The 14253-nt window shown below is 36.0% G+C and overlaps 1 protein-coding gene and 1 long non-coding RNA gene across 2 annotated transcripts; both read left to right on the forward strand.

The window, feature by feature from the left end:
- The first annotated feature begins 118 nt into the window (after positions 1–118).
- LOC131014388 (uncharacterized protein At2g34160-like) lies at positions 119–3944 on the forward strand. Its single transcript, XM_057942347.1, has 5 exons — positions 119–347; positions 809–857; positions 1438–1500; positions 3303–3367; positions 3506–3944. Exons 1-5 carry the CDS (start codon positions 234–236, stop codon positions 3635–3637), a joined length of 423 nt encoding a protein of 140 aa, XP_057798330.1. The 5' UTR covers positions 119–233; the 3' UTR covers positions 3638–3944.
- An 8197-nt stretch (positions 3945–12141) lies between these two features.
- Positions 12142–13971, forward strand: LOC131014389 (uncharacterized). The gene is made up of 3 exons (XR_009098189.1): positions 12142–12221; positions 12307–12399; positions 13674–13971. It is a non-coding gene; the product is annotated as an uncharacterized LOC131014389 (long non-coding RNA).
- The last annotated feature ends 282 nt before the right edge of the window (positions 13972–14253 follow it).

The raw sequence follows: 14253 nt of genomic DNA on the forward strand, positions 1-14253 counted from the left end.
ATATATAATAAGTTATTTGTGTTGACCTTAAACATAGATGTTTACAAGGTCAAATGGCTGTTATATCGGGTTTCTGTTGATATGTTTTTTTCTTACATAATGGATCTACCTATTTTCTCTCCCACTTTGTAGATAAAGCAAATCTGAGAAATAAAAAGAAAAAAATATTAGATAAACTCGAACAGAGAAAAGAAAGAATAGGAGTAGCTAAAAGATAGAGTTGTTGAGAAAAAATGACGATGGCACCAGCTGCAATGAAACAAACGAACAATGATAATATGAAGAAGAACAGGATTCAGGTGTCTAACACAAAGAAACCACTCTTCTTCTATGTCAATCTTGCCAAGGTCACTTCTCTCTCTCTCTCTCTCTCTCTCTCTCCACAGGAACTGTTAAATACTGAAGTAGAAGTAAAAAGCACTCATCTTCTTGTAAAAAATTAATAGAATCTTTTTCTTATATTGTTGTATTTTAAGTGCGAATCTCGAAATCTTACACTATTAGGTATGTTTGTGACATTTTCGTGAGAGAAGCTTGAAGTGTCGGATAAATCGCAAAGCCAACTTTAACTCAATTAATTTGGAGGGTTTCTAATGGTGTAGAGCATGCATATGCATATGCAAATGCCTACTAACTTTAATGACGACAATTTAACTTTGATTTTTTTTTCATCAGAAACTTATTTTTTTGTGACAAATGATTTTGTAATTATGATATTAGTTCTTACACATCAACTATTTTGTATAATTATCTCTTCGAATAGTTTGTTTGTTTGAAACAACACGTGACATTGTCTTGCTTAATGCAGAGGTACTTACAACAACACAATGAGATTGAGCTTTCTGCTTTGGGCATGGGTACGTAATATTTTGTGTTATATAACATACTCCCTCCGTCCCATGAAGCAAGACCTAGTTCTTTTCGGCACGAGAATTATGAAATTGGTATTTTGTATGTTAAGTGTGGTAGGTGAAAAAGTAAAAAGGTGAATAAAGAGTAAATTTTTTGCTATTTTTAGAAACTGGTCTTGCTTCGTGGGACAGACCAAAAAGAAAACTTGGTATTGCTTCATGGGACGGAGGGAGTAATTAACATATAGTATGTATCAACTCAGATCAATTAATATTTATTTTATTTAACTTAATCCTACCTATGTATGGATATGGATGTATCATGTATGATATAAATTATGTTGAAGTCTAATTCCTGAAATGCTTTTATTCGCCACAAAATATTTATTGTAAAAGTGAATATAAGATGATCTATTCAAAGAAATTCATATCCAATAATTTACTGGATGTTTCATCACGTAATGCTCTTGCAGTTTTATCACTAATGCATGCATAAACACAGAAATTGTCCGAAATTGTTTTGCTCAGTTAGGATCTTAATTAATTATTTTTTTGTACTTACATTATTTCACTATTCTCGTTACAGCAATAACAACGGTAGTAACAATAGCTGAGATCTTGAAGAACAATGGATTCGCCAAAGAAAAAGGTAAGAAATTAATTTAATGATCAATATTGAAGAAACCAATGCTGTTTTTCAATTTAGGGTGTGTTTACTTTGGTTGTAAAATTTTCATTGGAAAATGATGGATAAGAAAAAATGAGAAAATATATATTATATTTTTCTCTTTTTTTATCATATGTTTACTAGAGATGAAAAGATTAAAAAATATTGAAAAATATTTTCACACCCCTGCCATAGGATAATATTATCACATTGGAGATAATAGGAGCTGTCCGGGAAAATATTCAACTATGTCTGGAGAAAAATTTTCATCATAATAAACATGTGAAAATAATGAAAAATGGGTGAAAATATACGTTTTCTCTCCTTTTCCATTAAAGTAAACGCACCCTTAAGAGTATAGATATGTGTAAACTATGAAATTTTATGATGTCATTAAATTATACACGTGTGTTGTCGTTAAACTCGGATCCAAGGCTGGAAGGGGCCCCATCCAAAAAGTGCAAATGGGATCATCTGTTCCATATATAATTTAGTATGTCTTATTATGTACCACTCTTAATCTGTTATAATTTTTTTATTTTTTAATAATAATTTATTATGCTTTAATATAATAAAAATATAATTAATAAGGGTCCACTTATCCAATTAGGGTTTATAATTATTTTTTATATTTATTTAAATTAATAATGAATTATTTGGATTAATTAATTCAAAGTTAGGATATATAATTTTTTTAATTTTATTTTTTAGTGATAAATATTCATTAGAATTTATAATATATATATATATAATAATATTTTATATTTTTATAACAAATAATTATAAAATAAAGAGATTAAGAGTGGTATATAGTGGGACACACTAAATTGTGGAACAGAGAATCTTATCCGAAAAAAGTAGTATTGTTATATTGGAAAACAAAAAAAAAAATAAAGGGGCCTATAAAACTGGTGTTTGATTGAACAAATTCATAAGCAACTCTCCTAGTCCTTCAATCATCACTAGGGCTGTAAATGAACAGAGCTACTCGCGAGCTATTCGAGATTCGGCTCGAAAAAAGCTCGTTCGGAGCTCGATTCGATAATAAACGAGCCGAGCTCGAGCCTAATTTCGAGCTCGAAATTTTTATCGAGCCGAGCTCGAGCCTGACAGTGCTCGGCTCGTTGAGCTCGCGAACATGTTCGAATTCGATTGTTCGCGAACATGTTCGCGAGCCTGTTCACGAACCTTCAGTCGAGCCTTCAATCGAGTTAGTACATGAGCCTTAAACGAGTCGAACTCGAACTCGAATAACATATTAATTAAGAAGATTTTCTTAAATTTATAACAAATTCGAGCTTGAACATCATATATACGAACATCTAACGAGTCGAGCTCGAGCTCAAGCTCGAATTCGACATTATCGAGCATCACCCGAGCCGAACTCGAACCGAGCTCGAGCTTAGTATGTGGGTGACGAGCCGAGCTCGATCATCAAGATAAAAGCTCGAATCGAGCTCGAACACCCGAATATTTAAACGAGCCGAGCTCGAGCCTGCCTGTATTCGGCTCGGCTCGGCTCGTTTACAGCCCTAATCATCACCGGACATCAACAGACGTCTCACTTATTTTAGACATAAAAATTTAATGAAAGTTTAAATGTTCTATGCAAGAGGAAAGAGGAATTCATTTCTTACTTTCCTTGGTGCTCATAAAATATAAGGAACATGAGATTGAAGATTAATATAAGATGAAAAATAGTTGTGGTCGAGAATTTCATGTGTATATATAATGATCCAGTGCCGTATTAGATATATAATGCTCGTGTAATAATATTGTCACAGGTATTTTAACATCCACAGTCGGCATGAAAGATCAAGACAAGGGTCGTGTAGTTCACAAAGCAAGGGTAAGTCAATATTAATTATTTGTTTAAAATTCAATACGCCTTCAAGAATTTCCACCTTGTTATAAATTTAAACTGCTCTAGCTACTTCAATTAATGGGAAAAAAATAAATGCGATCGATGTTGCATGTTACTCTTCAGATTGAAATAATTCTGGAGAAATCGGAAAAATTCGACTCCCTAATGAGTTCAAGCCAAGCAGCTGCCACCAACGGGAAAGTTGCAACCGACGAAAAAGCAGTTGCGAATGGGAAAGTTGAGATCAAGCAGTAATAATGTTGAATGCCATTCTTAATTTCTTATACTGTATCTTAGTATAGATATATATGAGAAATTGCTAATTAATACTCCTAAGTTTCCATCCATATATACCTGCTTAATTTTTCATTTAATTTACTAGGAAAGCATGCAACAACTCATATTATATTTATGCCTTTGTGCCCTCATGTGCTTGTAATAAACTCCTCATATGTTGCTTTCGTAGATGCAATTTCTTGCAGTTTCTTTGTAAACTTGTATCTTCTTAATTAAGATACATGTGTTATTTTATATTATAAGAGTGGAAAGAAGGTTTACAATTTCTCCTTTTTATCGTTTTTTGACATGAGTGTTAATTTGAATCATTTCCCTTTGTTATAGAAAAAATATATATTTATGTCCCTGCATTTTACGGTCGAGTAAAAAATATTAAGTATAACTTTTCAAAATTTCACCAACGATTATGCAACACATGAAACTTGGATGTGAGTACTGATACGATCACCACACAATCCCAACAAAGAGATAAATAACTCTCTAAAAAGTTTGAGAACAAAATATTACAGCGCAGTCAAATAAATAGAAGAGAGAATCAATCTATCACAAAAGCCGAAGCTTATGAGATCTCTAATCTTAGTATGTCGAATAACGACAGCTTTAAATTATGGAACTCAATGAATGATTTACCATGATTTTGTTGGAAATATGGTTTTATGCCATATCTGAAAATTATTATTTAATTAAATATTTATTATTTAATTAAAATAATTATTGGATGTTAATCTACACCTCGAGTAGATCAACGTGATATACTTGAAGTCTCAAAACCGATTTCCGGTGAGTGAGATATTGCATGTCAAAGTTTGGAAGTTGAAGAGGGAAAATCAGTTTCAACTTCTGCGTTCAACGATTGCGGCCACCTACCGCAGCCGCCGGAGTTGACTGCCGTCCGTTCACACCTTACGTTCACACCTTACGTTCACACCGGCCGTTCACACCTTCCGTTCACACCTTCCGTTCACACTAGGTTTAACACCTATAAATATGGGTGTGTTGTGAGCTTCAGAATTAACGAATTCACTCACAACTCATAACTCACAACATATTCTGCATTCCACCTCAACCTCTAGCTCAGTTCTTGATCCTTATTCAGTTCGCCGGAGCTCCTCGGATTGTGGTGCTACATCCGACGAGACGAAGTCGTTTTACCTTTGGGGAAGATACGCCTAAACCGAAGAGCACTACCGGGGCGATAATCTTCTTGTGGGAAGAGATTCATCTCGACTCGACTTATTTTATACGTATAATTTATTTATACAGTATATTTCAGTTGTATACAATTATTTGAGTTGTAATTTCTCAAATTATTTTCTTTGTAATATTTTCAATTATTTTGAGTTGTATTATCTCAAAATATTCATTTTGTAATATCTCGATCGTGTACCCGGCAATAACAATCGCAAGAAGATTAATTCTCTGCCGTTGATACACGTTCGAGAAATGGCTCACACCGACATCAATATGGACGGCTCCACCACCTCTGCAACCATCGGTTCAACCACGTCGTCAATGTTTTCCTCGTTTGCATCAATGGGGGCTTCAACGTCAACCATGGCCCCATTGCAAACATCTAGAACTATTGGTCTTGCCGAGAAACCATCAACGTTCTCGGGCAAGAATTTCAAATATTGGCAAGAAAAGATGTTATTCTACCTCACAACCGTGGGGTTTGCCGGATTCTTGATGGAGGATAAATCTCTAACCCCAAGTGAAGGGGAGACGAGCCAAGAAATTCGTGCCGGATATTTGAACTGGTGCCGCGGCGACTACTTGTGCCGTAACACCGTTCTCATGTCTCTGGACGAACGGCTCTACCGTGTTTTCAAGGTTCAGGAAACCGCGAAACAATTGTGGGAGGCCCTTGATCTGAAATATCAAGTGGACAAGGCAAATACTACCAAGTATATTGTCGCCAAATGGTTGGAATATAAAATGGTCGACTCCCGGCCATTGATGGACCAAGTGGAAGAGTTCCAAAATCTTTCACATGAGGTTCAAGCCGAAGGGATGCCCTTGGCGGATGCATTGCTCGTTGCAATCATCATAAAGAAATTACCTCCTAGTTGGAGGAAATTTCAAAACCTTTTGAAGCATGAGCGCTCGGAGATGTCCGTGCCGATATTAATATCCAAGCTTCAAATGGAGGATCACGTGAGAAGTCGTGATCAAAAGGGAAAAGCTCCAATGGAGGCAAAGGCCAATCTCACCGAGAAAGGCGGTCCCTCCAACAAACGTGGTCGTCCTAACCCTAATAATAAGGGTAAAGGGAAGCAAGTTGGTAGTCAACCATCAAAATTTGATGGTGTATGTTATAATTGTGACAAACAAGGTCACATGGCTAAGGATTGCCGCAAGCCAAAGCGGAAGAAGGCGAAGAGCAACGTGAACAACGTCGAGAAGGACTTCGACGATTGGAACCATGATGACTTTGCTGCCATGATCTCCGAGGTGAATCATGTGGACAATCCTAACGCTTGGTTCGTGGATACCGGCGCTACCGTCCATATATGCATAAATCGTGAGTTGTTCCACAACTACAAGGAAGTGGAAAACAAAACGATAATGGAGGCTAGCGAGCGGACATCCCAAGTCCTTGGCATGGGAGATGTGATTCTTCAACTCACGTCGGGCGTGGAGATCACATTGAAAGACGTATTACACGTTCCAATTGTCCGAAAGAATTTAATTTCGGGCTTTAGGCTTACGAATAAGGATTTTGAATTATTTTTCAAATCTGACTATGTTGTAATACGCAAGTGGGGAAAGTTCCTAGGGAAAGGCTATGCCTCCGAAGGACTCTTCAAACTTGGAGTAAGAGCTTGTAAGCCTGCCAAGGCTAAAATCAATAAAGATGCATCAACTGCTTCTGCTTACTTGATTGAGTGTTCAGATTTATGGCATTGTAGACTTGGACATGTTAATCTAAATGCTATAAAGAGATTAGTAAAAATGAATTTACTAAAAGTTGATGAATACAACTCACAAGAAAAATGTGAAGTTTGTGTTGAAGCCAAAATGACTAAGTTACCGTTTAAATCGGTAGAAAGGAGCACTCAACCATTGGAACTTATTCACACAGATGTTTGTGATTTAAAGTTCGTGCAAACTAGAGGTGGCAAGAAGTACTTTATCACCTTTATAGACGATTGCACAAAGTATTGTTACCTTTACTTATTGAAAAGTAAAGATGAGGCTATTGAAGCTTTTAGAAACTTCAAAAATAAAGCCGAGAATCAACTTGGATGTCGAATTAAGATGGTTCGAAGTGATAGAGGTGGAGAATATGTAGCTCCGTTTGCTGAATTATGCAACGAAAGTGGTATAATACATCAAACGACTGCACCTTATTCACCACAATCTAACGGCGTTGCTGAACGCAAGAATCGAACTCTTAAGGAGATGATGAATGCCTTGTTGATTAGTTCAGGATTACCCCAGAACATGTGGGGGGAAGCTGTCTTGACGGCCAACTATATCTTGAACAAGATTCCACTCAAAGGGAAAGATGTAACTCCCTATGAGCTATGGAAAGGAAGAAAACCTTCGTATAAATACCTCAAAGTGTGGGGGTGTTTAGCCAAGGTAGAAGTGCCTTTACCAAAGCAAGTTACAATAGGACCTAAAACGGTGGATTGTATCTTCATTGGTTATGCACATAATAGCAGTGCCTATCGTTTTATAGTGCACAGATCGGAGATACCTGATATACATGTTGGGACAACGATAGAATCAAGGAATGCTATATTCTTTGAAAATATCTATCCTAACAAGGATAAAGTTACATCGAACTCTAATGATGGAGTTGATGGTGATGCTACAGGTTCTAAACCTATGGAAGTAGCTAGTAATTCTACTCAAGTAGATGATGCCACGGGTTCTAATCATGTACCACCTAATAGGAAAAGACCAAGGTCTAAACCTATGGATGTAGAACCGAGACGTGGGGAACGAGTTAGAAAAGCTAATGTCTATGGACCGGATTATGTTGTCTTGATGCTAGATGACGAACCGGTGACGATCAAAGAAGCTTTATCTGGCTCAGATGCAGCTCTCTGGAAAGAAGCCATCGATATTGAGATTGATTCCATTATACAGAATCATACTTGGGTGCTAGTAGATCTACCACCTGGTGCTAAAGCTTTAGGATGCAAATGGATCCTAAAGAAGAAGTACAAATCTGATGGTACTATAGATAAGTACAAAGCCCGACTTGTCGTTCAAGGTTTCAGGCAGAAAGAAGGGTACGATTTCTTCGATACCTATTCACCTGTGACTAGACTAACATCTATTCGGATGCTTCTCGCTATTGCTGCCTTGCACAATCTCGAGATTCACCAAATGGATGTGAAAACTGCGTTCTTGTATGGCGAGTTGGAAGATGAAATATATATGAAGCAACCTGAAGGGTTTGTAGTACCTGGGCAAGAGCACAAAGTATGCAAACTTCAAAGGTCTTTATATGGGTTGAAGCAAGCACCGCTTCAATGGCATTTAAAATTTGACAGTGTGATGTTGTCAAATGGATTCAGAATCAATGAGTGCGATAAATGTATCTACATTAAGATTTCTAATAACGGATATGTTATTGTTTGTCTTTATGTAGATGACATGCTCATCATGGGAAGTAATTCCCGAGTGATTCAAGAAACCAAAGGCATGCTAAGTAAAAAATTTAGCATGAAAGATATGGGCTTAGCTGATGTTATCCTTGGAATTAAAATTCTAAGAAGACCTGATGGTATTACTATATCACAAATCTCACTACGTTGAGAAAGTGTTAAAGAAATTCAACGCTTTTGACAAGCCAATAGCTAAGACACCATGGGAACCTAGTGTGCATTTGAGTGTACACAAGGGAGAACCTGTTGACGCGATAGAATATGCGAAGATTATTGGGAGCTTGTTGTATCTAACAAATTGCACTCGTCCCGATATAGCATGCTCGGTCAACAAGTTGAGCAGCTTTACAGCTAACCCTAGTAATGAACATTGGAAAGCTCTTGAAAGGGTTTTGAGATATTTGAAATATACTCAAAACTATGCGATTCATTATACTAGGGAGCCCTCTGTACTTGAAGGGTACTGTGATGCAAATTGGATATCTGATGCCAAAGACTCGTTTTCAACGAGCGGTTATGTATTCACTGTGGGGGGTGGTGCTGTGTCTTGGAAATCCAAGAAGCAAACATGTATTGCTAGATCGACCATGGAATCAGAATTCATAGCTTTGGATAAAGCTGGTGAAGAAGCCGAGTGGCTTAAAAATTTCCTCGAGGATATTCCATGTTGGTCGAAACCTGTGTCGTCCGTAATAATTCATTGTGATAGTCAAGCTGCTATCGGACGAGCACAAAACCATTTGTATAACGGTAAGTCGAGACATATTCGTCGACGTCATAATACCGTGAGACATCTGATCACTAGTGGAGTTATCACAATTGATTATATAAGATCAATTGATAACATAGATGATCCTTTGACAAAAAGTATCCATCGAGATCAGATGTATAAACTGTTAAGGGGAATGGGTTTGAAGTCCACAAATTAAGGATAATCATAGTGGCAACCCAACCATGATGACTGGAGGATCCCAAGAACTTGGTTCAATGGGACAACTAAGCTATGAAAATCCGTGTGTTGAACACTCGAATTGCCTATTCCTTGTAGAACAGTGAGTGTTCGGAAACCTGCACGTGGTGAGGTTAAGTCTTTGACTTTTAATGACTCTAGAACTCCTCGAAGAGGACAAGTATAGCAGGATACTTGAGTTAAGAGTCACCTATGTAAGTGTGAAGTGGGGCCGCTTCGATTGAAACACTTATGAATCCAAAGAGGTGTTCCAAGGCCTGTAATGGACACAAACGTGAGAACGAATAAGGATTAAAGCAATATTGTGTCAATATTGTTGACTCAGTATACACCGAGGAGGACTAGTTCAAGGAACCATATCCACTAGGCCGCCGGTATACTCGATAACATTGACTATGGCAGGTTCAAAGCCACAAGCTACCTTTCCAAATGCAATGTTGTTTCTTAAGAGAACTGAGCTAAGTGTCTGCATACATTCGCATACTGATTTCTCACTCATGTGGGGGATTGTTGGAAATATGGTTTTATGCCATATCTGAAAATTATTATTTAATTAAATATTTATTATTTAATTAAAATAATTATTGGATGTTAATCTACACCTCGAGTAGATCAACGTGATATACTTGAAGTCTCAAAACCGATTTCCGGTGAGTGAGATATTGCATGTCAAAGTTTGGAAGTTGAAGAGGGAAAATCAGTTTCAACTTCTGCGTTCAACGATTGCGGCCACCTACCGCAGCCGCCGGAGTTGACTGTCGTCCGTTCACACCGGCAGTTCACACCTTACGTTCATACCGGCCGTTCACACCTTCCGTTCACACCTTCCGTTCACACTAGGTTTAACACCTATAAATATGGGTGTGTTGTGAGCTTCAGAATTAACGAATTCACTCACAACTCATAACTCACAACATATTCTGCATTCCACCTCAACCTCTAGCTCAGTTCTTGATCCTTATTCAGTTCGCCGGAGCTCCTCGGATTGTGGTGCTACATCCGACGAGACGAAGTCGTTTTACCTTTGGGAAAGATACGCCTAAACCGAAGAGCACTACCGGGGCGATAATCTTCTTGCGCACTACTACAGAAATTGGATACGACATTGCATATACTACACTGGATTTTGTAAAAGTCTGTTATCTTATATATATTGTCTGTTGTCTTAAGTTTGTCTGTAGTCTTTTAGCATAAAAATATGCTAATAGACACCAGACTTACATGTCTGTTGTTATAGATGAGATGTTAAAAACAATTTTTAACACTGATCCTAATTGTCCATATTCATATGTATGATGTTATTTAAAAAAAACAAATGTTTTATCAAAAAAAAAATCAGTAACTTTTGACCGAGTCTTTAACAATTTCAAAAAGATGTATTTTACCCCAAGTAAACAACTAATTTCAATAAAAAAAATATGAAAAATAATTATTAAAAAAACTCACACTGAAATCAAAGTAAATTAGTCAAACATTAGTAAAATAGTTTTCCCTAAGGTAAATTACCCCTTTTCGTAAATCAATTGTGAAAATTAATATCTTAACTTCCGTCGCTGGAGTGGTTGTCACGCCGCACGGCTGCCGGTTAATCTTGTTCCCGCCGCCGCGTCTCGTTTGCCCGCCCTTCTCCCTCGACGCTAGTCGCTCGGGCGTCGAGAATCGTTGCCTTTCCCTCAATATCTGCCATCATTTTCCTCGCCGCGACATCAACGTGCCTTCCTTACGAAGTCGCCGTCTCTGTCGCCACAGTGCCCTTCTACCGCCGCCGTCGATATTCTTTGAAGGTCAGTTTAATTATTCTCCTTCCTCGTTTAGGGTTCTTGGTTTTGTGTGACAGAGTTCATGTGGTGTAATTTTGTTCTTATGGTTCTAACAATTCGATAAGGTTAATGTTCTAATTGAGGCAGAGGGCCTGATTTGTTCGGCTCCTGTAGTATTTGCCTAAACCCCCTTAGTTGTTTCAGTCCCTTTCATTCCCCCATAGACAAGAATATGGCCTTACCAAATCAAAAAGATAAAAGAGGGAGCACAATTGCATAAGCAACAGTAGCAATATAGGAAAATCCTTAGCTACGATCAGAAAATGCTCACCTTATCATCTCTTGGGCCCATGTAGCTATTGATTTCAGTTGTTTATCATTTGTCTGAAGGCACTCAGACAACAAATTTGAGCAAAATTTAGTATCTTTGAACAACATTTTTACATTCGAGCCAAGTGCATCTGCTAGGTCGTCCTGAACTGCCACTGCTGCCTTAGTCACATTAGCATCACTCTGTTCATCTTTTGCAACCAATTCCAACTGTAGGAGATGAGGGGCATGAGGTCAGCTTTGGAATATACTTTAAATCCTTGAAGAATTCTAGAATAAGCCTAAAAAATGTAGATCCTAAGATGGTTGCCATAGTCTATCATCTCCTCATCATTATAGTCCACCTGCATAATTATAGGCTTAGTTTCCTCAGCACTGCTTAGTTTTTGAATAATAACCTGAAGCACGCCACACAGGGAGGTTTGTAAATCTCCTTGCTTTTCCCTGTGATCAGATGATACTATCTGAAGACATTCCTTAGTTGCTTCAGTAGCTTATACTAAGTTGTAGTGTGGGATTTGGGGGAATCAAAGTTGGTGAGATTTAATAGAATTATGTTGATTTAGGTGTAGATAAATTATGTTGATTTAGAGTTGGTGAGATTTGTAGAACTAAAAGAAACTACAAAGCAACCGAGAGTTAGTGAGATTTGATAGAATTATGTTGGCTTTTTTAGCCTTAGCAGCATCACTTAAATTGTTTATCTTTTTTCATCAAGCTTAGTTGCATCAGTTTTCTTTTGCTATAACAGAGAACAAAAACGAGTCCTTGTCCACCAATGTGGTTTCTATGTGATGAAGTACATGAGAGAGATAGTGATAAATAGTCATCCTTGGACGATTGGTTCTCTACAATCTTTGGTAATAATTGTGTATGTTAAATTGTACAATCTTAATAATTATTTGCCTTCGTTTTATTTTCTAAATTATAATATGTACTTAACAGTTCAATGCTCATGAAAAGTATTCAAATGAAGAGATAGATGTAGTGCGATCAGAGTGGGCAGATTGTGTTCAAGAATATATAAAGGAGTAAAAGGTAATGTATATATTTTTCTAGATTTAATTGTCTGTGATAGTTGGGAAGAATGAGGTTATATTTTGTATGGATCTTTCTGAATATTCTTTAGAAAATGAGTTTGCGTACTATATATATATATATATATATATATATATATATATATAGGGGGAAGTTCTATGAAAACACAAAATTAAATAGAGAATAGAGACATGATCTTATTCATTGATTTCGTGAGATCGGATGGATAAGATTCACTACCATATCTAATGTTGATATACAACAAACGAAGAGTGTTATATCTATCCAAGGATATGTTTGTACTTTTAGAGATATTATAACCGAAAAGCACATTTAATAGTCTAAATCAAAGCATATTATAAATGGAAAACTCGGACCTCATGTACGTTACATATTATAAGGACAAGACATGACTGACAGCAGTATATTCAATGGAAACTCAAGGAACGTGCAACAGAATTGGAACGAACGTGAATTATGTTCGTATAAAAAACAAATGAACATACTAATGTTCGTCGATATGTTCATATAAAAAACAAATGAACATACTAATGTTCGTCGATATGTTCGTATAAAAACAAATGAACATACTAATGTTCGTATAAAAACAAATGAACATAGTAATGTTCATCGAAACGATCAGGTCCTAGAATGGTTATTGTATTTATTTTAAATGTGTTATTGTATTTATATTAATAATAATAAATGTGTTATTGTATTTATTTTTAATGGTTTTTGCTATGGTTGCACCTGAAAAATGGTCAGCAGCGCAAAGATTTTTATTTTAAATGTACAGATTCTGAATTTATGTAGTTGTTCGTTTTCATTAATAGATAACTATGTATGTTTGTAAAAAAATATATGTTCATCTTTATGTTCGTCAAAAAATAATGTTCATCAATATCTTCATCAATATAAAAATAATGTGGTTAATTCAGAATGGAAATGGAGTGATTTACGGGATTCGAAGAACCGAAATAATTCGTCAAATTCATTGAACAAAACATGACTGATTTACCCTTATACGTTTAATTGAAGGCAATTTCATATTATTTAAATAAACAAAAATTAAAATCATGAATTAATTTGGTCCCTTGATTCAGATTAATCTAATGGACATGATGTGATCTTTATTCTCCATCTAAGCAAGTGGTTGCCATAGAAGCTAACCCTATATATATATATATATATATATATATATATATATATATATATATATATATATATAATTGTTAATTGTTGTTGATGATCATTTTGATTGTGATTGTGTGAAGGATATGTAGTGGTGATGGCAAAGAAGACAATATTGGACGTATTGGTTGATGCATCACATTTTGAAGGAACGAAGGAGCAACAAGTGTTAACTCATTTGAATGCTAAGATTCAATTTATTTGGTAGTGGATCCACAAATCATGTTTACTCATTTTAGTTATATATAGTTTTTGTTAGAATTTAGCTTAAGTGTTAGTATTTTGTAATGGAATATGGTAGAATTGATTTGGACGAATCTTAATTGTAATGAATATTGAAATTTTATAATGATTATATTATAAATGAAAATGATTTTCTTATGCTTTTAAATAATAGTGAATTTCCAGGAAAAAAATTCTTATAAATATATGATTTAATCGATTTTAACATTATAAAAGAGCATGGTTTTTTTGGGACATACGACACTGCTCAAAAACTGAGGTGGTATATAAGAAATAAAATGGGTGTTTTTCTACTACGACAACAGACAAAAGCTAGTGTGATATACAAAAAACACCATAGAACTCGGCACCTACAACACTACTCGAAAACCATAGTAATATTAATGATACAACAACGGACCCTATGCTCTCAAAGACAAC

Source organism: Salvia miltiorrhiza, chromosome 3 (assembly GCF_028751815.1).
Source record: "Salvia miltiorrhiza cultivar Shanhuang (shh) chromosome 3, IMPLAD_Smil_shh, whole genome shotgun sequence".
Taxonomy (NCBI): domain Eukaryota; kingdom Viridiplantae; phylum Streptophyta; class Magnoliopsida; order Lamiales; family Lamiaceae; genus Salvia; species Salvia miltiorrhiza.